Source organism: Lithobates pipiens, unplaced genomic scaffold (genome assembly GCF_037356315.1).
Source record: "Lithobates pipiens isolate NorthernLeopardFrog02 unplaced genomic scaffold, aLitPip1_a1.2 Scaffold_3, whole genome shotgun sequence".
In the NCBI taxonomy this organism is placed as follows: Eukaryota; Metazoa; Chordata; class Amphibia; order Anura; family Ranidae; genus Lithobates; species Lithobates pipiens.
In genome coordinates, this window is record NW_027507790.1 from 145,095,440 (window position 1) to 145,121,109 (window position 25,670).

The 25,670-nt window shown below is 41.6% G+C and overlaps 1 protein-coding gene across 2 annotated transcripts in view; it reads left to right on the plus strand.

The window, feature by feature from the left end:
- Positions 1 to 25,670, plus strand: part of LIX1 (limb and CNS expressed 1) — a 237,958-nt gene that overhangs the window by 14,932 nt on the left and 197,356 nt on the right. The window contains exon 2 of one of the 2 annotated variants that reach the window (XM_077462348.1): positions 3,522 to 3,611. The exons of the other annotated variant lie outside the window; for it this stretch is intronic. Within the exon in view, the coding sequence (XP_077318474.1) occupies positions 3,575 to 3,611 (37 nt within the window). The 5' untranslated portion in view covers positions 3,522 to 3,574. The remainder of the gene's footprint in view (positions 1 to 3,521; positions 3,612 to 25,670) is intronic. 2 annotated transcript variants of the gene reach the window in all.

Sequence of the window (25,670 nt, forward strand, 5' to 3'; positions counted from 1 at the left end):
TAAACAGGTTCACCTACTAATATACAGCAAGATGGCCACCACGCCTAAATAATTATCTGTGGGGGGTCTACGGGCAGGGGGTTATCAGAATCTGGAAGCCCTCTTTAAGAAAGATCCCGGCCCCCATTTACGTGAATGAGTATGGGGTACATTGTACCCCTACCTATTCACCCCCAAAAAAACAGTGTAGTGTAAGAAAAAAAACATTAGAAGTTTTTTGACAAGTCCTTTATTAAAAATTAATAATGTCCCCCATGGTAACTCCAACGTCAATCACGATGGCTGCCGCCAGCACCGACCTGATGAAACGTCTCATGTTTTTTTTTTTTTACACTACACTGCTTCTTTGGGGATGAATAGGTAAGGTTACAATGTACTCCATACTCATTCACATGGGGGGGCAGGCATCCGGGGGCCCCCCGCCCATAGACCCCCAAAACCACTGGCCAGAGTTGTGGGGAAGAGGCTCCTGGTATGGGGCTGGTATAGATTCTGTGGGGGGGGGGGGCATGCTGGTTTTTTTTTGTGATTTTGCATTGCTAACATTGCACACACTTGACCTTGGAGCGCATGTTGCATGCCACAAATCGGATCAGTTAAGATGGGAATCCGACTTGGATGCGACTTCCATTCAATTCTATAGGCTGAAATCACACCCAAGTTGGACCAAAGTAGTGCAGGAACCTTTTCCAAAGTCAGACCGACACAAGTTGGACCAGTTAAGACAGATCTCAAAGGGAATCATTGTTTTTTACATGTCATGCAACAAGTGCTCTCAAAGTCGGAGCGCTTGTCGCACCAGTGTGAACCGGGTCTTAGTCATAACTATATGTTTTGTAATTGCTAAAGCAGACGTGTGCTGAGAGAAAAACAAAGGCCTGTATTGCTGTCCTCCTCATGAAAATACTAGTTGTCTGACTTTCTCTGCCTTCAATATTCTCTCAATCACATGCAGCAAGCAAAATTAGAGATCCTGACCTGCATACTTGTTGAGTGAGGTAAACACTATTGAAACCATTGTATCAGGATGACATCCAGGAAACTAGCATTTTCACAATCAGCAATGGCTGATAGTATAGGTTCTACTCAAGGTCTTTTCAACCACTAGGGGCTGCCCAAGATTAAATTTTGGATACCTGGCACTTGCTCATCTGACTGTAAGGGAAGTGTTAATGTCATTGTTATCTTAGCTGTAATCTCATAGGGCCAATTCACAGCTTCTCAGTGAAGCTAAAAGTATAAATGGCTACAACTCAGTTGGTAGGGGTTACTATATGGTGCTTACAATTTACATTAGAGCTTGTTTCAACATAAAATGTGTTGTGTTATTAAACGTGATACTTTTAAAGCCTAAAATTTGGGGTTTAAAAATAAATAAAAATCGTGTGTGTGTGTGTGTATATATATATATATATATATATATATATATATATATAAAATATACAAGGGATGTTACTTACATTTAACGCAAAGTGTCTCCCCCCAGTTTTATTCTTTGGAGATGGTGGGTGTTAATACCAGTACTGGCCCTTTGATAGGCATTCATGAAAAGTGCGACTATGTGACTTTAGTGACGCACAGTAAAAAATTTTGGTTTTAGAATACACTATAGGATTGTAACAGACCTGGCACACCTTTGGGCATTCCAAAGAGAATAGTAATGCTGGGCACATAGTGCCTCCTCACCCTCCTGTCAAGCCCCATTCCGAGCCACATTCCTGTCTAAATAATAATGATTCAAAACCTGGACTGTCCGGGTGAATCCTGGACATGTGGAAACCCTACCACTGCGGTATATACGACAGGCAACAGAACTAGTTTGCACTTGCAGTTGGAGGGCACAAAAATAGATGGTTGAGCTGTGTTTTTAACACCCCATCCACCTGAACCCCCAACCTCCCCCATAAGCTGAAAAGCCAATAGGACAGGGTTGTATACATGCTGTGGCCATGCTTCACAGAGCAGCGACACGACCCTCCCTCTAGTGTGCTACTAGTGGTAGTACAGGAAAATTTATCTGGCCCAGAGATAAATCTGATAAATCTGAGGCATGGAATCCTGACAGCTCTCTGGTGCCTCCCCCTGTTTCTAGAATGTTTGAGAACATTCTGGTAGATAGTGGGCAGAGACTAGGAGGGGTTAGCTTGAATATTTAGGGGCCCTTAGATGGAGAAGCAGTGCTGAGGGGATTCTGTCGGTGACCCTTAAGGAACCCCTACCAGGGAGGGATTTTCCCTCGGGCTGGAGCTCAGGAGACTGGCCTGGAAGGATCCCACCACAGGAGACAGTTGGAGGGACCCTGATTGGAGAGGCAGTGGTAGCAAAGAGAGACAGTGAGTTGATCAGCACAGTGCAGGGACAGACAAGGGGAGAGACTGCCAGCAGACAAGGGGAGAGACTGCCAGCTGTAGCAGTGCTTTCTTGAAGATAGCGATGTGCCAAGTCTTCATCCAACCTTGCCCTGGGGAGTTTCCATGGGTTTGTCAGTCAGGAGGACTGGGAAAAGAAAGTAGCCAGGTGGGCTGGTGGCAGCATTTCTGCAAGTGGTAGAACTGGAATCAGTATCTACAGGAGAAGCAGAAGGTTGTGTGAGATGCTTTTTCAATCCACATGTGCTACCTTACCAAAGGGACTGCGAGTTCCTAGCCTGTAATGGGCTGTTGTTGAACTAACAAGAGACTGTGCCTCCAGAAGTGATCCAGAAGAAGCTGTACAAGGGAACCAAGTTTGTGCAGGTGGAAGGAAGAAGAGGAGACTGTAAATAGGGAGGAAGTTGTCCCTGGTTTTGATTGTTGGACAACAAGTTGAGAATCCCATAATCCCTTATGCCATCCAAGTTATCATCCCCTAAAATAGGGATGTGCAATTAGCGGACCTCCAGCTGTTGCAGAACTACAAATCCCATGAGGCATAGCAAGACTCTGACAGCCACAAGCATGGCACCCAGAGGCAGAGGCATGATGGGACTTGTAGTTTTGCAACAGCTGGAGGTCCGCTAATTGCATATCCCTGTCCTAAAACAACAAAAACAAGCCAAAGGACTGATTTCTGTGTCTGGATGCAAGAAGGAAATGCTGTGTGAATGGCTGTTCAGCAATAGGGAACCCTGACATTAGCATCTCCTAATGCGGTAGTGCTACAAAGGTTTTACAATGTTCCTGTGTGAGGCTATTGTCGCTTGCCATTAGAGATGAGCTCAGGCATGTTTGAATGCTCTTCCGAACCCAAGAAGTCACATGTAATGAACCCACCATCTGCAGTGGGGTAAATCTCCACCCTCCTATGTATACCAAGGGTGTGTATATGTGTGGCTATGGGGTGGGGATGGCCTCGGCCCAGATGATTGGCCCATTACAGGTGACGGCTTCCTGGTGGGCTCAGTTGTATGGATTCAGAAGAACATCTAAACACACCCAATCTCATCTCTACTGATCCTGCACCATGCCTTCTTGTAAATAGATTTAAAATCAGGGAACACGCTAGCTTGTATTTTTGCAAACTTAGATTCCTTTTTTTTTCAGAATGTAATAATAATATTATAGGGATTTGGCAAGAGTGGCAAGCAGCTTCACAAATGAAATGGCTGGATGAAAATGAAAGCCAAGCAGCAGGTAGGTCATGTCTCCTGAGTGAGTTTAAATGCACAAATATTGTGTTAGACTGGAACATTCTTTTAAAGGGGGGATTGTTCTCACTGAAGATATAGAAAAGTTCTCTAGCTTGGGAGTCATAACCAGCCTCCCCCCCTGTGGACGGCGCTGTTCTGATTGACAGCCTGACTTGTTATGGTGCACTAAGTACTTGTCTGTTTTTTTTGGACGCACCAGCAGGTTTCCCAGTTATACACAGTGGCAGCTGTCTTCTATTATCCTGGTGCTATTGGAAAAAGAATAGCGATTGATGACACATAAAACATAATTCACTTATTTATTCTGAAATGTAATATTAATGGTAGTAAATGAATAGTAACAAGCATCCCAGTGAAATAGATGTGGACATACAGTACAGCTGTGGTAAATTGTCATTCTACAAGAACTACATGGCAAAAAAAACAAATTTTAGGAGAATGTGTACTGGGGGAAATATTTAGGCTCCCATTGCTGACCTCCTGCTGAAACAGAAGTCACCTGGCTACCCTGGAACAAGCATGCTAAAAAAAGAGCCAGAACAAAAGTCAGAACATTACAGGTCAAACATTTAGAAACGACTGAAGTCAGTAGGGCAGCATGACAGACAGGCAACTCGTATTATCGTAAGGAGGGGTCAGCAAAGACTGCCTACACTTTTCTGTCATGACAAGTCTTTTTTAACCCCTTGCCACTCACAACCCTTTAATTAACATTACTCAGCATTAGGCCTCATATTCAGAATATGTTAATAAACATTTTCCGTTTGACATCTACCAACCTACACTCTACAGGGCTGCTAACTGTTAAACCATGTACAAATTCCATCTCTACTAATGATTGAAAACCAGTCCCAGTGGTTCCCAATTATGTGATCACTATGTCCCCTGTGACATACTGACCTCTATCATAGCAAGGTTTCATTGAGAAAAAAAATGGTTTCAGCTGCAGAGGCTACTGCAGCCTGTAGATGGTAGCATGCTCTTGTTTAGTACTGTAATTGTTTGACACAAATATGTAATTAAAAAGTGGATTTGATTAAAGTGGATGTAAACCCGATTCATGAAATTTGAGCTGGGCACATACAGTATCTCACAAAAGTGAGTACACCCCTCACATTTTTGTAAATATTTTATGATATCTTTTCATGTGACAACACTAAAGAAATTACATTTTGCTACAATGTAAAGTAGTGTGTACTGCTTGTTTAACAGTGTAAATTTGCTGTCCCCCCAAAATAACTCAACACACAACCAATAATGTTTAAACTGCTGGAAACAAAAGGGAGTACACCCCTAAGTGAGAATGTCCAAATTGGGCCCAATTAGCCATTTTCCCTCCTCGGTGTCATGTGATTCGTGTGATAGTGTTACAATGTCTCAGGTGTGAATGGGGAGCAGGTTTGTTGAATTAGGTGTTATCGCTCTCACTCTCTCATACTGGTCTCTGGAAGTTCAACATGGCACCTCATGGCAAAGAACTGTCTGAGGATCTCAAAAAAATAATTGTTGCTCTAGATAAAGATGACCTAGGCTATAAGAAGATTGCTAAGACCCTGAAACTGAGCTGCAGCATGGTGGCCAAGACCATACAGCAGTTTAACAGGATAGGTTACACTCAGAACAGGCCTCGCCATGGTCGACCAAAGAAGTTAAGTGCATGTGCTCAGCATCATTTCCAGAGGTTCTCTTTGGGAAATAGACATATGAGTGCTACCAGCTTTGCTACAGAGGTTGAAGGAGTGGGGGGGTCAGCCTGTCAGCTCATACGCTGCACACTGCATCAAATTGGTCTGCATGACTGTCATCCCAGAAGGAAGCCTCTTCTAAAGATGATGCACAAGAAAGCCCACAAACAGTTTGCTTAAGACAAGTAGACTAAGGACATGGATTACTGGAACCATGTCCTGTGGTCTGATGAGACCAAGATAAACTTACCGTATTTGGTTCAGATGGTGTCAAGCGTGTAAGCCAAGCATGTTGGTGGGAGTGTCATGGTCTGGGGCTGCATGAGTGCTGCCGGAATTGGGGAGCTACAGTTCATTGAGGGAACCATGAATGACAACATGTACTGTGACATGCTGAAGCAGAGCATGATCCCCTCCCTTTGGAGACTGGTCAGCAGGGCAGTATTCCAACATGATAATGACCCCAAACACACCTCCAAGATGACCACTGCCTTGCTAAAGAAGCTGAGGGTAAAGGTGATGGTCTGGCCAAGCATGTCTCCAGACCTAAACCCTATTGAGCATCTGTAGGGAATCCTTAAACAGAAGGTGGAGGAGCGCAAGGTCTCTAACAACCACCAGCTCCGTGATGTCACCATGGAAGAGTGGAAGTTCTCCAGCTCTGGTGAACTCCATGCCCAAGAGGGTTGAGGGTTAAGGCAGTTCTGGAAAATAATGATAGGCACACAAAATATTGACACTTTGGGCCCAATTTGGACATTTTCCAGTGGTTTAGACACTAATCGCTGTATGTTGAGGGGACAGCAAATTTACACTGTTATACAAGCTGTACACTCACTACTTTACACTGTAGCAAAGGGTAATTTATTCAGTGTTGTCACATGAAAAGATATAATAAAAAATATTTACAAAAATGTTAGGGGTGTACTCACTTTTGTGAGATACTGTATATCTCCAGTGTTTTCTTATCTCTTTTCAAAGCACTAAGCCCAGTGGCTTTCTCCTGCTCTATTCTTCTGTTATCAGCATGATAACTTCTGACATGTTCTCCAATGCATGTGATAATACCAGCCTGAATTTTGTATCAGGGTGGGTGCTATAAATAGATTTGCAGAAATCTGCTTTACTCACAGGGCAGCTCTGAAAGTCTCTACCTATCTGGAGGGGGGGGGGGGGTGCCTTTCCTCCAATCAGCACGCCCCCCCCCCCCTCCAGAAAGTGAAAACACATACAAAACAGTTTAGGGATATTATTTATTTATTTTTACTCTGAATCTCAAAGGCTGTATTTTTATTTTGAACATGTGACCAGTAGCAGAGGACTAGAAGCTCCTCCTACCACTATTTCCCTACAGACAGTTTGGGAAAGAGCTGGGTCATGTGACAGCTTTATATTGATTAAACAGTGTGTGTTTAATATCACTTTAATGTTCATCTATCATAAAATAATATCTAGTGTGCGTGGATGACAATGCTGGACTGATGGAACCAAAGATGTTATTTGATAGATATATTATTAAGGTATGACTTTCTTTCAGGGACTTTGATACCCAATGGAGAGGTAATGCAAGAAGACTCAATTACGGTCTTGGGCTGCTGCCTCTCTGATACAACAGCGGGGACGTTTTAGCAGGAGACCTTTGATTGGTTAAAGAGCACTTAAAGTTGTATGGAGGTAACAGGTAAAAGGTTTACCAAACTCATTTCACTGTAGCTGCCTTATACTTCCTCAGAGTTGAATTTCTGGATTGATTTGCAACGGCAAAAAGACTTATATTGGGCTTGTATAAAGCTGTCTGCTCAAAATTGCTAAACCTGTTACTTTCATTAAATTTCTCAAATAAACCTTTGAGTGACAGGAGATAATGGCAGCTTTCATTGATGACTTTGGCTTGCTTGATCTGACATTTTCATGCACTCACTTAGTCTGGATTCACACCTATGCAGTTTTAGTCCTTTTTTTATTTTGCAGATTTTCACTTCAGTCCATTTAACATTGTTTCCTATGTAACAGGTTCTGTAGTGCAAATCTGCAAAATGCAAAAAGCACTAAAACTGCATAGGTGTGAATCCAGCCTTAGGGCTCATGAACATGAACACAAATCCAGCATTGGGGGGGGGGGGGGGGTCAGTTGTGTGTACCCTTGTTGCCCTCGTGTTCAAGATATTCCAAGTATCCCTTACTGCACCCAGGGCTCTGCCATGCCTGTCCAACCTTAGTTCCCCTTCTGTGGGATTTCCTTTTTTCTCAACACAAAGCATACACCACTCAGGACAACGAGGTGCAATGTCTCTCCTGGTGGTCACCCCGGCTCACCACTATTACTAAAGTATGTAAAAGAAAGAAAGAAAGTGGCCGCACACTGGAGCGAGAAGTTTGCTTAACAGAAATCTTTATTGTCGCATGCCAGACAGATGATACAGGACCAAGGTTAACGTTTCACACAGATATACCATGCTTGTTCATCTGTCTGACATCCGACAATAAATATTTCTGCCAAGCACACTTCTCGTTCCAGTGTTCGGCCACTTTCTTTCTTCTACATACTTCCTTTTTTCTACATAGAAAGGACTAAATTAGGGATCTTCTTTGGATTTAGTGGGAGGAATCCTTTTGAAAAAGAGTGTAGTGTTAGCCGTTTACAGCAGGAAAATTAGCATTTCATAAACGCCCAGAGTACGAAACCTTGGCATTTGGTATTGTTCATTAAAAAAAAGACAGATGTGTGATGGTAATAATGGCATTGGTGATAGAATGGGTGTGTCTCAAAACAGTACTCTGTTATATAAGAAATAATTAGATGCAGCTGTGTATTCTGATTTTTCATTGTTATTTCCAAAAATAAGAGGCAGTGACTCGGTCAAAGCAGAACTCAGTTTTATCTACATAGAAGCATTTTAGAAAGCAAAATTAGTGTGAAACATGTGGCCCTGTTTATGGAACTGTCAACCAGTACTTTTTCTGGAGTATGCATATATACTCACTGGCCACTTTATTAGGTACACCTGTTCAATTGCTTGGTAACACAAATTGCCAATCACAGGGCAGCAACTGAATGCATCTAGACATCTAGAAGTTGGGAAGACGACTTATGCCACGTACACACGAACGGACTATCCGGAGGATGCTGTGACTGTGACATCATAAGGGGTGGGGTCACCATGTAACATCATCCCGGTGACCCCGCTCCTTGTCCCTATATAAGTCGCCGCACAACGCGTCCCTGTCATTGTGGCCAGAGAGAGCATCGAGTCAACATCTCAAGGAAGAAAAAGAGAAGGCAGTGGCGATGACAGAAGACTGGGCCAACGCTAGTAAAAGAGCTGGAAGAAGAAAGCAGAGGCCCGGCAAGAAGAACCGAAGAGCGGGACAAGACCCCAGAAGAGCGGGACAAGACCCCGAAGTCAGAAGAAGACTCCTGAACGGCGGTGACGATGAAGAAGGAAGCCGGGCTCCTCCGCTAGTAAAAGAGCTAGTAAAAGAGCAGAAGATAGCGGAGGAGTCTGGCGAGAAGACCCCCCAAGACGGAAGACCACCGGAGCTGTCCAATAAATTATTTAAAAAACTTGTGTTGTGTTTTTTTCTTTAAACTTTTTTTCACCAGCTGAATGGGTAGGGGTACATGGAGGCAGCGACATTGACTTCCTTTGCTAGTCCCGGCTACCTGGAGCACCATTCAAAATGAACAGACTTTTCTCCGTGTTCATTTCAAAAGTCTGGCGGACTAGCACACAGACGGCCGGATTGTCCGCCGGACTGCCGAGTCCGGCAGACAATTTTGAGTCAAAACTTCTTTCTAAGTCACTGGACTTTTGGAAAGAAAAAGTCTGCCAGAGCCCCCACACAGTGGATGCTGGACCAAGTCCGCCGGATAGTATGATTGTGTGTATGCCGCATTACTTATGTTCAAACTGAGCATCAGAATGTGGAAGAAAGGGGATTTAAGTGACTTTGAACGTAGCATGATTGTTGGTACTAGAAGGGCTGGTCTGAGTATTTAAAAAAAACGCTGATCTACTTGGATTTTCACGCACAACCATCTCCAGGGTTTACAGAGAATGCTCCAAAAAAGAGAAAATATGCAGAACTTCGAACAGACCGAAAATTCGTACGAACTTTAGAACCCTATTAAAGTCTATGGGACTCAAACGTTCGAAATCAAAAGTGCTAATTTTAAAGGCATAGTGCATTGTGGGCCGTTCGTGCCACACGAATTTGGTCCGAACGGTCCACAAAGTTCTGAATTCGCTGAACAGGCGAACAGCCCGTGTTCGAGTCGAAAATGCGTTCGAGTCAAACACCGAGCTCATCCCCAATAGCAGCAATGTTGTTCAGGTCACAAGTCTTCCATGCCATCTTGTCATAAGAAGACGCAGCTATAGTGAACGTTCCTCCCCTGCCTTCTCTTTCAGCTCTTACAGTCCAGAACCTCTTCATGCTAGACACCCCTTATCAATTTCCCAATACCCCTTTCAGGGCCCATAAAAGTGTCTGAAAAGTTGCAAACAGTATGCCACCCCCCCTCGTTGGTCAGTTGGTAGCACTTGCACCATCACTAGCGGCTTCCCCTGCTCGGCGGTGGCCTCCTGTTCTCCTGCTCTCCACGGGTCATCACGGAAGCAGTGGTTTCCGTTTCCTCCCTTCTCCTTGGTGGCCAATCGGTAGTCTTCTCTTTTCGGCCAATCGGAAAATGGGTCTCACACCTGCTTCTGTTCGACAAAGATTGAGGATCGGTGCTGTAACACTGGCTGTCCCTCCTGGGTGGTCCCACCTAGGTGGGATCGAAGCGCATCCTCTGCGACCTGAGCCCACCTTATTTTGAAGCCTATTAGAGCCTCTAGCTCTAATCAGGTGCTTCAGAAAAAACCCTGGCTGCTGTAATTCATGTGCCTGGTGCACTGAAAGGGGTCCGACGCATAAACACGGGGTGGCCACGGCAGCCGTGGATAGATTCATGCAATTCATGAATCTATCCATTGCATATAGGGGGGTGGCATGGAAAGAGGGACCGGTGCCTGGACGCCTCTAATGGACGGGCTGCCACTGCCGCAGTGGAATCTGCACAATATACATATCTGACTCTCGGTAGAATCCATAATTTCATTATATTCCATAACTTCCAAAATAACAATAGCTCAGCCAGAATATATACATATTTACGTTCCTCAGGTAAATTTGTAATGCTTCAAGTCCAGACACCCCTATGTCAGGTCATTTTGGGAACCACTGGCACCCCTTATCCCTCCCAGGTAAAGTAGACATCTGAGACCTGCCATATTTATATTTATTTTGTATCGAATTTCACACTGGACAATAATCTACTGGTTAGAAATTTGTAAACTGTAGGTACTCAGAGATATGAATACTTATCTAAACTGTGTCTGGGACACGGTCATAACGCAGTTACCTCCCAGCATTAGGGATGAGTTCGATGTTCGAGTTGAACGCATGTTCGACTGGAACATCGGCCGTTCGTCCGTTCGGCGAAATCAGAACTTTGTGGACCGTTCACACCATATTTGTGTGGCGCGAACGACCCACAATGCACTACGCCATTGCAGTGCATTGCTGGCTCGTGATGCATGCTTGGCCAATCACAGCACCGGCAGCGAGGAGAGCCATAATTGGCCACAGGCGGGATACCTGTGGCCAATTATAGCTCTGGGGTTTAGTACACGCCCCACACTATATAAGGCCGCCAGCGTGTGTGTTTTGGCGTTCAGGGAGAGAGCAGGATAGGCAGGGACAGTGTGTTCTTTTCTTGTGAACCTAGTGCTGTTAAAGTGGGTGTTGTGTTCCTCCAGCACAGTATACACCTGAAGCTACCCCTTATTGCTGGTGTTCTGTAATACAGGCATCTGCAAGAGTTAAAGTGGGTGTTGTGTGCCTCCAGCACAGTATACACCTGAAGATACCTCTTATTGCTGGTGTTCTGTAGTATAGGCATCTGCAGCAGTTAAAATGGGTGTTGTGTGCCTCCAGCACAGTATACACCTGAAGCTACCCTTTATTACTGGTGTTCTGTAATACTGGCATCTGCAGCAGTTAAACAGGGTGTTGTGTGCCTCCAGCACAGTATACACCTGAAGATACCCCTTATTGCTGGTGTTCTTGATTGAACAATTCTTGATATAATATTTCACAGCAGGGCCCATTCCTGCGCCCACTGAGAGTAACTGTGAGGACTTATAGTGTTGTGGCACCAGCACCACCACAGCCACCAAAGGCCCAATTTTTCTACCACTGTTCAACAATGGCATGTAATTACAATTCTTGATATAATCGTTCACAGCAGGGCGCTCCAGCGCCCACCAAGAGTCACTTTGTGGGCTTACAGTGTTGTGGCAACACCAACACCTTAGGCCCACTTTTCTGCAGAGTATATAATGCAGGCTCCTACTTTCAACCATCAAACTTACAAATGTCTCCTACTTGCAAACGGAAGGAGACAACAGGAAGTGAGATGAAAAAAGACGGACGGCCCAAAAAATTATACAGGGGGTGATAACCCTTCCCTTTGTTTTCCAAAAAGCTTAAAAATAGATTTTTTGACTGGAGCTACACTTTAAAAATGTACCAGTTCAAAATTACAAATAGATTCTATTTAACACAGCAAACCTACACAGTCCCTGTCTTGTTTGCACCGTCTGTATACTGCTGTTCTGAGTATATAGGGCCTGGGGGCCCCATGTCTTTCCTTTTTTTAATTTGGGTACGGGGTTCCCCTTAATATCCATACAAGACCCAAAGAGACTGGTAATGGTCAGGGGGGCTACCCATGCCATTTTTTTCTCAATGATTTTCATCCATATTGCTGGAACCAGTTATTACATTAAAATCGCAAGCCGTTTTAAATTACTTTTTTTCCGTTAAATGTAATTTTGTGCAGGGACTGTTCTAAACACGGGAAACATGTGCCACTTCACAGGTATACTATAGACGCCCCCCCCCCCCCCCGGGCACGATATTTAAAGGAATATTTCACTATTTTTTTTTTTTTACTTTAATAGTCATTAAAATCAGTGCTCCTGAAAAAACTGTCGTTTTTAAAAAAATTTTTGCCATTGATCCATGTCCCCTGGGGCAGGAGCCGCGTCCCCAAACCCTTTTTAGGACAATATCTTGCATATTAGCCATTAAAATTAGCACTTTTTATTTTGAACGTTCGAGTCCCATAGATTTCAATGGGGTTCTAAAGTTTGTACACATTTTCGGTCCGTTCGAAAGTTCTGCTGCGAACCGAACCGGGGGGTGTTCGGCTCATCCCTACCCAGCACTCACCCCTTAGACTAGATGACCAGATGATTGGTCAGATGGTCTCTGTCAACACCCCCTTGATGTGAAGAAAAGTAGAATGCATCCACATTGGGACAGTTCTCATGTACCATCAAATCGGGAAGGCTCATTAACTGAACTCTGCTAAACCCTTGGACACTGCAAGTATTTTCCTTTTCAACTCTGTTATTTCTCTGTTGCTGTATTATGTCTTTATTTCTTTGAAGCACCCTTTTTTCTGTAAATATTTTAGATTTTAGTTACACGAATTTGATTTTTTTTTATTAAAACCTTATTTTGAAAAGTGTTGACTTTGTCTCTAATCTTTTAATGCAAGAGTCTCTTGGAGAGTGCTACTGTGTAGTATAAATCGCTGAACATACCTGTCTGTGGTGACAGTGATGCCGCGTACACATGATCAGACTGTCCGGTGGACTTAGCCCGGCGGACAAACTGCTGGACTTTGAAGCGGAGGTCCACCGGACTTTCCGAACGAGTGGACCTGCCCACACACAACTGGACTTTTCCGGCGGACTGGGTTCGCCGGACTTTTGCCGGGAGTCCGCCGTACTTTTGAAAATGAACGGATTTGCCTACACACGGAGGAAAGCCCGTTCATTTTGAACGCGGCTCCAGGTAGACGGGACTAGCGAGGGAGGTCAATAGACATGTGCATTTCATTTCGTTATGAATCGAAATTCGGACGAATTTTCATTATTCGGACATTCGGATGCATCCGAATTACCGAATTGCAATGCTAACGAATTCAAACGAAATTCAAATCAAATTAGAAAAATGACATTTTGCGACCTGACTTTGGGGCCATGTATCTCGGGACCACTTATAGTTAGGAACCCCAAATTTGGTATGCAAACACAGTAGAACTAGCACTACAACATACCCAATTCAGGGGTTCTAGCTCCAAGTGACCCAGAGTTACGGGGCCCCAAAGTTGGGTCGCAAAATGTCATTCTCTGCTTCAGAAAAGTGCTTGACATTTTGCGACTCGACTTTGGGGCCCCATAACTCGGGGTCACTTGGAGCTAGAAACCCCAAATTTGCTATGCAAACACAGTAGAACTAGCACTACAACATATCCAAATTTGGGGTTGCTATAAGTGACCCCGAGATACGTGGCCCCAAAGTCGGGTCGCAAAATGTCATTCTCTTCTGCAGAAAAGTAATATAAATGAAATAAGATGTGTGTGTTTTTTTGCACTGGTATACTGCAAGTATGAAAAGTTGATGTGACAGATGTATATAAATAACTAACCATCTTCCAAAATGTATAATTCAAATAGAAAAGATTAGAAAAAAATATAATTTAATAGAATAAAATAGAAAGAATATACAACCATCTTCTGAAATTCAAATTTCAAATAGAATAAATTTGAATTTCGAATAGTATGAATTCAAAATTTTTAATTAATTAATTTTAACTTTGGATAGAAAAGATTATAATAAAATAGAAAATAGACTAGAAAAACTATAGAACATAACAGAATAGAATATATTATATTTTATTCTGTTCTGTTCTATTGTTTTTCTAGTCTATTCTTTTATATTCTATTAAAATCTTTTCTATTAAAATTGAAATCATTACATACTAAATTCGAATTTCGGAAGATGGTTATATATATATATATATATATATATATATATATATATATATATATATATATATATATATATATATATATATATATATATATATATATATATTTCCAACATTTGAATTTCGTATAGAATGAATTTGAATAGAAAAGATTAGAATAGAAATAGAGAATAGACTAGAACAATAGAACAGAATAGAATATAGATACTATCTATTTAATTTAAATTTTTTTTGCAGATTACCATTTGTTTTAATAAGATCTCCTGCAGACTATTAGTATCTGTTTCGTTTTTTCACCAGATCTCCTGCAGACTATTAGCATCTATTTAATTTTTTTTGCAGAACTCCTGCAGACTATTAGCATCTATTCTTTTTTAGCAGATCTCATGTAGACTATTAACAGCCATTTCACTTCTTTTTTTGCAGATCTCCTGCAGACTGTTAGAATCAATTTCATTTTTCTTTTTTTTTTGCAGGTTACTATTTATTTCCATCAGATCTCCTGCAGTATATTAACATCTATTTCATTTTTGCAGATCTCCTGCAGACTATTAGCATCTATTTCATTTTTATTTTTATTTTTTTGCATTAGAACAGCCATTTCCTTTAGATATAGATGCTAATAGTCTGCAGGAGATCTGCAAACAATGAAATATATGTTATTATACTGCAGGAAATCTGATGGAAATAAATAGTAATCTCCAAAAAAAAAATTAAATTGATTCTAACAGTCTGCAGGAGATCTGCATTAAAAAAGAAGTGAAATGGCTGTTAATATTCTACAGGAGATCTGCTAAAAAAATAGATGCTAATGGTCTGCAAGAGATTTGGTTAGAAAACAAAATAGATACTAATAGTCTGCAGGAGATCTGCAAAAAAATTAAATAGATGCTAATAGTCTGCAGGAGATCGTATGGAAACAAATAGTAATCTGCAAAAGAAATTAAAAATGAAATAGATAGTATCTATATTCTATTCTGTTCTATTGTTTTTCTAGTCTATTCTCTATTTCCATTCTAATCTTTTCTATTCAAATTCGTATTCATTCTATACGAAATTCGAATGCCGGAAAGAAATATATATATATATATTATAAAATCACCATCTTCCGAAATTCGAATTTAGTATATAATGATTTTGATTTTAATAGAAAAGATTTTAATAGAATATAAAAGAATAGACTAGAAAAACAATAGAACAGAACAGAATAAAATATAATATATTCTATTCTGTTCTGTTCTATCATTTTTCTAGTCTATTTTCTATTTTATTATAATCTTTTCTATCCAAATTTAAAATTAATTTATTTAAAAATTTGAATTCATACTATTCGAAATTCAAATTTATTCTATTCAAATTTGAATTTCAGAAGATGGTTGTATATTCTTTCTATTTTATTCTATTAAATTATTTTTTCCTATTCTGTTCTAATCTTTTCGATTTGAATTAGAAATTTTGGAAGATGGTTAGTGACTTATACTTACTTTTATATATCTGTCACATCAACTTTTCATACTTGCAGTGTACCAGTGCAAAAAAAAACACACACATCTTATTTCATTTATATGGTATCAATGAAGTTGTCAGCATGCCTGATTGAAGAAGTCACGGATGTCGATCGCAAGGCAAGTGCATATGCTGTATGTCATTGTCTACTTGCCAAAAGTTGTGTATTGTATTTGTCCACTTGCCACGTCACCTGCCACAAGTTGTGTATTGTCCACTTGCCACGTCACCTGCCACAAGTTGTGTATTGTCCACTTGCCACGACACCTGCCACGAGTGCCACGTGACCTGCCACGCGTGCCACGTGACCGGACACCAATGCCACGTGTCCGGCCACGAGTGCCACGTGACCGGCCACGAGTGCCACGTGACCTGACACGAGTGCCACGTGGCCGGCCACGAGTGCCATGTGGCCTGACATGTGTGCCATGTGGCCGGCCACGAGTGCCATGTGGCCTGACACGAGTGCCACGTGACCGGCCACGAGTGCCACATGACTTAACATGAGTGCCATGTGACCGGCCACGAGTGCCATGTGACCAAGTTGTGGATTGTCCACTTGCCAGTCACCTGCCACCAAGCGACCCCATATATGGGCAATATGAAAGTACTTTTCTGCAGCAGAGAATTACATTTTGCGACCCCAATTTGTTTCTAGCACCAAGTGACCCCGAGATACGTGGCCCCAAAATTCGGGTCACAAAATGTCAAGCACTTTTGTGCAGCAGAGAATTACATTTTGCGACCCGAATTTGGGGCCACATATCTTGGGGTCACTTATAGCTAGAAACACCAAATTTGGTATGCAAATACAATAGAACTAGCACTACAACATATCCAAATTTGGGATTTCTAGCACTAAGTAACCCTGAGATACATGACCCTAAAGTCGGGTCGCAAAATATTTTCGAATCCGGTTGAAATAGTTTTGAATGTGGTTGAAATAGTTTTGAATGTGGTTGAAATAATTTTGAATCATGTTGAAATCATTTCAAATTCGGTAGAAATATTTTCGAATTTGGTTGAAATATTTTCGAATGTGACCAATTTTTCGAATTCGGCAGAAAACTAAACGAAATACGAAAACGAATTTAAAGAATTTAATGAATATAACTAAACTAAATTAATTAATTAACTAATTAAAACGAAACGAAACTAAACAAATTTTTTCCTTTTGCACATGTCTAGAGGTCAATGTCGCCGCCTTTGGTGGCGAGATTGGCACGTCGCTGGCCCCGTCACCTGGTATGGACTTAAAGGGGAAGCCCTAATCTGAAAAAAATGGCGTGGGGGTGCCCCCCAGAGTCCATATCAGACCCTTATCCGAGCACGCAGCCCAGCCGGTCAGGAAAGGGGGTGGGGACGAGTGAGCGCAGGAGTTTCCATGGAGGCGGGTCAGTCATGGTTTCTTTTCTTTTTTTTCTTTTTCGGTCTGTCTGCGAAGCAAGAGAAGAAGAACAATACTTCGAGGGACATTTTTATTATTTTATTTTTTAAAGGACTTGTCCCAAGCCGTGTCATGTCATTTTTACCATGTTCACACTTTTTTTTGTGAAATGGTAGGGGTACATTTGTACCCCGTTACCATTTCACACAGGGGGAGGCTGGGATCTGGGGTACCCTTGTTAAAGGGGGATTCCAGATTCCAATAAGCCCCCCACCCGCAGACCCCAAAGCACCCTCCGCATGTTGAGGGAATGTGGCTTGTTATGGTTCAGGAGGGGGCACTCTCTCATTCCCCCCTCTTTTCCTGCGGCTTGCCAGGTTGCATGCTCAGATAAGAGTCTAGTATGGATTTTTGGGGGAACACCACACCATTTTTTTTTTGTCGCGGGGTTCCCCTTAAAATCCATATCAGACCTGAAGGTCTGGTATGGATTTTGAGGGGGACCCCCTCACCATTTTTTTTTAATTATGGCACAGGGTTCCCCTTAATATCCATACCAGACCTGGAGGGTATGTGTATGTAGAAGAATACATATTGAATTTAATATTTTTGGGGGATATTTATTATACCAAAAAGTAAAAAATATATATATATATTTTTTTTAATTGTCGCTCTTTTTTTGTTTATAGCATAAAATATAAAAACTGCAGAGGTGATCAAATACCATCAATACAAAGCTGTTTGGGTACAATTTCGCATGCCCGCGCAATTGTCGGTTAAAACGATGCAGTGCTGTATCACAAAAAAGGGCTTGGTTCCGGGAAGGGGGTAAATCCTTCCGGGGCTGAAGTGGTTAATAAATGTCAATGTAATGTGAGTTACCTGCTACAATTTTCGAACCAATTTCTATCCACCTGGAGGGTTTGGGTATTCACGTTAATTTGTGCATGTTGCAGCACCTGCTATTGAACCTCTAGTTGTAGACCCTCATAATAGAGTAGGTGTGCATACTTAATAACCTGAATGTTGAGATCTCATTAGTAGAGCCCCAAATAAATAGAAGGTATTGTCAGGTGGTTTATCTCTCAGCTAGCATTTGTAAAAAATGAAATAGCTTTAGATAGACTGACCTTACAAATATTTGCACCTCATTTTGAATGAGAGGTCAGGGGCGTAGTTTAGTCTCTGTGTCTTTACTGCTGTCCAGGATTATAGGTGACTGCTGAGCCCAGAGATTGGTGGTTGATAGTCTGAACTCAGGTCTGTAGTCACACTACCACATTGTTATAAGTGTCAGTTCTCCATATATTCTTATGGAAATTCTATAGAGGATGGGGACACAGACATGCTATATCACAGGACATTTATTGGGCTTGTCATCGGAATGTGTGTCTGGTGTCAGTAGTAGCTTGGCTAATTGCCATCACTTTCATCAAAATAAGTAGGCCTATATTCTGAGCCTTGACCTATTAAACTGGAACTGGAATTCAAGGTCTGCGCATTCGTTCATATCTTTTTACCATTCTGAAGAACACAAGGAACAAGAGGCATTGAAACTATTGAATATTTAACATTCACTGTATAAATATAATGCCTGCTGTAATTAAAGGTGTTTTATCTGAAAACCTCAGGTTTTATTTGAGTGGCAGCATTTTCAGTGTTGGCGCCGTTGCTGGTGTTGTCTATACTGGGTCTGCACGCTTGCCTCAAAAGAGTGCACTATGTCTTCCCACAACAAAATAATGTATAAAATAAATATGCTGAAAGTGCATACTTTCTACACTCTGTAAACCAGGTCCATATGTTTTACTGCCCGTTAAAGGCAAAATAAACCCTACTTATAAACAGATTATTATATTTTCTCTTTAATGAACCACAATGCGATTAGCACTAATGGAACATCTGTCAAGCTGTACCTCAAGTATTTTTATGTTGAATCTGACCCAGGAAATATCCCAGTTGTGGTCTGCACAATGCTTCTTCCAAGTATCTCGCTCTTTTAGGGAATGTGACATATAATTATTACTGCATGATAAGTATATGCACCGGCAATAATCCTGCACAGTAATTGCTCTTTTAAATAGTAGGTCAGAGGCCAGAACATCATCATTATATACTATAAATTCACTGAATACATCCAACGTCTGGGCAACAAGAAACACCGGTACTGTAAATTAAATTGAAAGCACCTTGTATATAAACCAGAAAGAGCATCTTCAAAGGATTGTTTTCCATGGTGTTCTTATAAAGAAGGATACGAGTTGACCAGCTGCTTTTGATTTTGAGAAAACACAGTGGAACACGCATTTGAGAGAAGTGAAGTAGAACTGCATTCAGCTATGCACTGCCTAGATTAAACTACCTGTTAAACTGTAATAGTTTGTTTAGATTTTTAAGTCTTTCACTTGTGCGTAAATTTGTTGTATACATGTTGACTAGAATTGTTGTATTTGGTATTTACAAAGTGAATGGAGTACAGATTTATATGAAAGTTTTGTCCCTTCTAGAACACTGAATGGACTTGACAAATTGTAAAAAGTAGTAGCACATAGCAGCCATTCGGAATTCATTTTTTGACTGAAACCCGCTGCAGTAAAGCGAATAATGATTGATTGTTGTGGTTTGCTCCACTCTGTTTGGATGTGTGACCTGTAATGACAGCCTTTATGAATGAAGTCAGTGAGACAGGAACCACTTTGGAGACAAAGTAAGCTGTAGTCATCGAATAAGACAGATCATAACACGTGCTTGGAGTCGGAGAAGACACATGATGGGCTAGGAAGAAGTACAAGGTCATGAAAAAACAGCAGCTCCTCTCTTGTTTAGCAAGAATTTTCTACTTTACTATGTAGTATGTAGCCTATAAAGTAATACTACTTAATCTAATCTATTTTCTCTTACCTCATTCTGCAGTTTAATACCCTGTTTTGTTCAATAAACTAAAATGTATTTGTATAAAAAATGGGAAGAAAACGCATTGACAAATGAAAATAAAAAGTCTCAAAATGTGATGGACAAGCAGGTAGCAAAAAAACTGTCAAATAAATTGTGCAATAAAGTAAATAAAAAAAAAATATTGCAGCGCTAATAAAGTCAAAGAAGTAGTGAACTAACAACAATAGGGTGGCACAGTGGTGTAGTGGTTAGCACTCTCACCTAGCAGTAAATAGGGTCACTGCTTCCAATCCCAACCACGACACTACCTGCATGGAGTTTGCATGTTCTCCCTATGCCTGCATGGGTTTCCTCCGGGTACTCCGGTTTCCTCCCACACTCCAAAGACATGCAGGTATATTAATTGGCTTCTGTCCAAAATTGGCCCTGGTATATGAATGGGGACCTTGGATCGTGGGCTCCCTGAGAGTAGGGACCAATGTGAGTGTGCAATGTACAGGGATAGGGACAATTGTAGACACTCACTCAGGTTGAACTGGATGGACTAGTGTCTTTATTCAATCTTAGTAACTATGTAACAATGTGCACGTGAAATCCCAAAAAGTTTATGGAATGACAAATAAAGTTAATTTAGTGGTGCAAAAAATTAATAGTTGACAGATGATGTGCGTGATCCAACCATCACCAGCAGTCTCCATAACCAAGTGTAAGATGGAGTCCTACCAGGGTTAGAGGACTCTGTCACGGAGTCAAATAGGCACAGATAAATTAATGATTAGCAATCAGCCATCACAGATCTTTGCATGAACAGATGCTATTCAGTGATCCCAATAGAAGACAAATGGACGTAGGGCAAACAAATCTAATTTATGTAAATGAAGGAGAACATCTACATAGTGTAGTAAGGCAAATACTAGTTTATTCCACACAAACGGGATAAAGGGTACTCACATCTCAGAAGATAAATGCAGGTATATATGCAATGTAGACCATGCATAGAGATCGATCAATTGGTGTACACAAAGAAAGCGTGGAAAACGGCATGCACATATGCTCCGTCCTGCATGTTTCGTTACAACTGACGTCATCGGGGGCACAACCGACGTCATCATATGCTACATTTTTGTCCATCTTTGTCCTAACTTAAACAGTCTTTAAACACTTGCCATCCGAGCCAATTCTGGCATTTCGCTCCTACATGTACAAATCATCATTTTTTTTCTAGAAAATTACTCAGAACCCCCAAACATTATATATGTTTTCTTTAGCAGAGACCCAAGGAAATAAAATGGTGTTGTTGCAAATTTTTATGTGACACATTATTTGTTCAGTGATTTTTTTCAAATGAGTTTTCTTTGCAAAAAAAAAAAAACAGTTTCATGAATAAGAAAAAACGAAAAAAACAGTAAATTGCGCACACTCGTGGAATGGCGCCAAACTTTGGTACTTAAAAACCTGCATAGGCAGTGCTTTAAACTTTTTTACACTTTGCCTTTTTAGAGTTACAGAGTAGGTCTTGGGCTAAAATAGTTGCGCTCGCTCTAACGCACGCTATAATACCTCGCATGTGTGATTTGGATGCCGTTTATATGTGGGCATGACTTAGTGGCGTTTGATTCTGTGCGCAAGCAAGCGTGGACAGGGGCGCTTTAAATTTTGTTTTTCTTTTTAATTCTCTATTTTACTTTTGTTCTTTTATTTTTACACTTTCTCTTTTATATATATATATATATATATATATATATATATATATATATATATATATAACCTGTCTATAAAAGCCCACACCTCTCCTTCAGGCTGGAAAGACCAAGATCAAAAAATAAATAACCTGGAGGAAGATAAGCTGTACGTGGGATGATACTCTCCTTTTTTTGGGTGATACCACACACTGAAGTAATGTCCCTAATTACTACCTATGAGAGATTCTTTAGGTTCTCCATTAATTGGGACAAATCGATGACAATGCTTCTAGATCCAATTAGAGAGCCCCTCCCAGTAGCAGCTTCTCAAATAGGGAGCTGTCCCTGAATGTGACAGAATACTGTATCTAAATCTGAATATTTTTTCATTATTGCATAAAATGTAAAGTGTTAGTGCTGCTTGGTGCAAATTACCATTATCGGGGGGGAGGAGGCTGGTCAACTTTACAAAGATGGCGTGGAAGCCCTACTTTTTTTATATGTTACACAATTACCCAGTCTGGATACCCCAATTCAAATTTAGACAGATAGATCCGTTATTTTAATAATGGAAACATGGGAATGCCAGGATCCATTTAAGTGCTTTACAGCTTACTAAGTTTGGTGGTGGGCTGACGATTCCCAATCCTACAGATGGTAGGGTGGGCAGAAATTGACCCTCATGATCCAATCCATAGGCATTTCTTGGGGTTGCCAACCTTCAGCTAATTTCTCTTGCTGCAGTTTGCATGCAGGCACATTCATTTATATGTTATGGCTCTGTCCTAAATTGGATAGATATAGTTTGAATTTTATCAGAACTTTGTTAAATTCAATTTACTTCTTACTCCAAATTTTCCCTGTTGGGCATATTCCCGGAAGACAGTCCCTTTATAAGCATGGGGCTGTTCAAATACATTTAATAAGATTTGGTCCTCTTGGCTATACTCCCCATATACTGTATAGCCCTCATTAGTGCGGGTGATCTTCCTGACTCTGCTGATAGTGTTGCTGCTCTATGAGGGATCCATGGTTGGGAAATTAATTGAATTATAGATTGTGATGTAATATCAATATTCTTTAGCGATGGTTGCTGCATATCGGAACAAGTTTTCTATATTATTTAAATTTTTTGGTTGTTTTGTGTGGATATTTGTTTCATGTTTTGTTTGTATATACAGTGGATATAAAAAGTCTACACACCCTTGTTAAAATATCAGGTTTCTGACAAAGTGACAGGTACTCTTTTTTGAAACATTTGGGATCTATTAGATTCTATATCTCTCCTCAGCCGTTAAAGCATCTAACCACACCAAGATCGTTGTAATAAGATGCTTTCCCAATTTCCTAATGGAGCTGTTTCTATTCAGTGAAACTGAAGTCATGCAATGCTCATAGCTTCCGGTTTCTTAGGCCATAGAGATTATTGGAGCCATTCTAATCTCTGATCAGCTGTATGGTCAGCTGGCGGAACCACTGGCTGCATTCTTGGGTTCCCCGGTGGGACAGTAATGCCCAAGAAAACCATGGAAGATGGCGAGGGACGTTCCCTCCCACTGCTTATAAAGCAGTCTAGTGGCTAATTAGCTGCTAGGATTACATCTACATGAAAGCCAACCGCCGGGTTTAAAAAAACGATACCAAGGTGATACCTAAACCTGCAGGCATCATTCTGGTATAACCACTCAAAGTCCATCAACATACCAGCACTTCACTGGTCTTTGTTGGGCATATATAGTAATCTTCTTTGTTTCAGGTAGCCTGTGGGTTAAATGAAAATTGTGAACCTAAGATTCCTCCATTCACATCGATCAGTGGTATGCCCACCATTAGAATACTGCCCTGCATCCACCCACTTCTAATGATAGGCATACATATCGATGTGGACTAAGAAATCTCTGCCAAGAAAGATGAATAAAAATATATGCTGCAGCATAGGGGCAATCCTCCCCTAATGTCCACCCCTGCCCCAATGCTCTTTTTTGGTGGTGAAATCACCTCCTACAGTACTGATTTACGTATTGTGAGAGCAAATCAGTGCTGCATCTCAATGGCGTACCTGCAAAGCAAATAACAATAAAAGTGGGTGTCACGCCTTTATCTGCGTTTTCTAGAGACACAACATCTTCTTTTGTGGTGTTCTTTTGGCAGGGGTACCAGGGAGGACATCTGAAAAATGCCTCTCATGCAGCTGGCTCACTGCATTTTCATTGGGAAGTTGGGCCACAGCACCATCTGGAAACAGATAGGCTGTTATGATCTCTTCCTGGAATTTTAGGAAGGATCCAGTTCTTCCTGACACTTTGTATAGCACATAAGCCTTCAGCAGAGCCAATTGGTATAAGCATACAGAGACTTTTTTAATACTTTTTTAATACCAGGGTTTGACCTTAAGGGCAATTAAATGCAGCGACATCATCTGGTCGTTGAGGTCCACCCCTCCCATGTTAAGGTTATATTCATGGACACAGAAGGGCTTCTCAACAGCACCAGTCGCCATTGAAATTTGGACTGTCATATCTGCATGAATGGAGGACAGAACAAAAACATTCCGTTTGCCCCTCCACTTCACTACAAGCAATTTATTACACTTCAAGCAGACTCTCTCCCCTGGTCTAAGGCTTATAAAAGTCAAGGGTACTAAAATTCCTTGTTTCCACCTGAATTTACGGGTTGGCCAGTGAATGAGCGAAGTACGGGCACTGCAGTGGGGGGCTGCCAATCAGCATTTGCAAACCTATCAGGAAGGGCACTACGGGCCTGTCTTTGAATTCTTGGTGGCTGCAGGGCACTACTTGTGCTAACCACTGCATCAGCTTGCACTGCACTTATGGAACTCGCCACGTCACCAAGTGTTACTGCAGTGCTGGTTTGTCTACGACCAGGTTGAGCAGTACTACTACTGGCTCTCTGCTCCATATGAGAACCATGCGGTTGTTGCAGCTCAGCAGCAGAAGAACAGGGTCGAGTACACCTGACCTTAGCAGGGACCATTACTCGTCATCAGAGCTATCTGTCAGGGTGTCGCTGCTCTCTACAGGTTCATATGCTGAGCCTGAACATGACAGTGAAGCTTCCCCTTTGCTCTCATCTGTCATGCTCAGCATCGTGTAGGCCTCTTCACTAGTGTACTTCTGTTTGGACATTTTGGCCACTAAATTTATAGGTACAGCTAGTGCAACTCAAAGGTAAAAGAACACCTGGTTGTCAGTGACTGCTTGAATCACTAAAATGAATTGTTAGTGCTAGCAGGGATCAGGTGTGACTCTGCTAATGCTGCAGATTTGTGTGCTGGGTTGTATAAGTGACAGTCATGGACTGATACTGCACTTGGGTGGGCTGGGCTGGGTGAAGGGGCTAAACAAAATTGCTGGCAGGTGTCTGGGCTGATCCTGCTGACGCCGTAATTTTTGGGAAAACTAGACTATTGGGGGGGGGGGGGGGGGTACTAATATAGATCAGATTATTGATCTGTTCAAACACTATTCTAGTAAGGGAGGTGTATGGTGTGTGCCGTTCAAACACTATTATAGTAAGGGAGGTGTATGGTGTGTGCATGTGGGACTACCGCTAACTGCCTAATGCTGTTTAGAGTTACAAGTGACATGACTACAGTGATCAGAAAAGAGATCTGTACAGTATACTAGTGCCACTGTGACAGGGAGTTAAATGGTTAACTGGGGGTTATCAAGGGATTAAACCTTTATTAGGGAGTATATGGAGGGTACCCTAAACCTATCTGGGCCTACCACTAACTGCCCTAATGCTGATTAGTGTCACAAGTGACACCAGTACAGTGATCAGTGAAAAATCTGAAAACTGCACTTGGTGACACTGTGACAGGGAGTGAAAGGGTTAACTGGGGGCGATCAGGGGGTGATTGGGGGGATAAAAGTGTGCCTATATGTCCCGGTGTTAGTGTAGTGCTTGGTGTACTCACTATGGATGTATTCTGCTCTCACACTAGAACAGAAAAGGGCTCCACGAGGGGAGCATG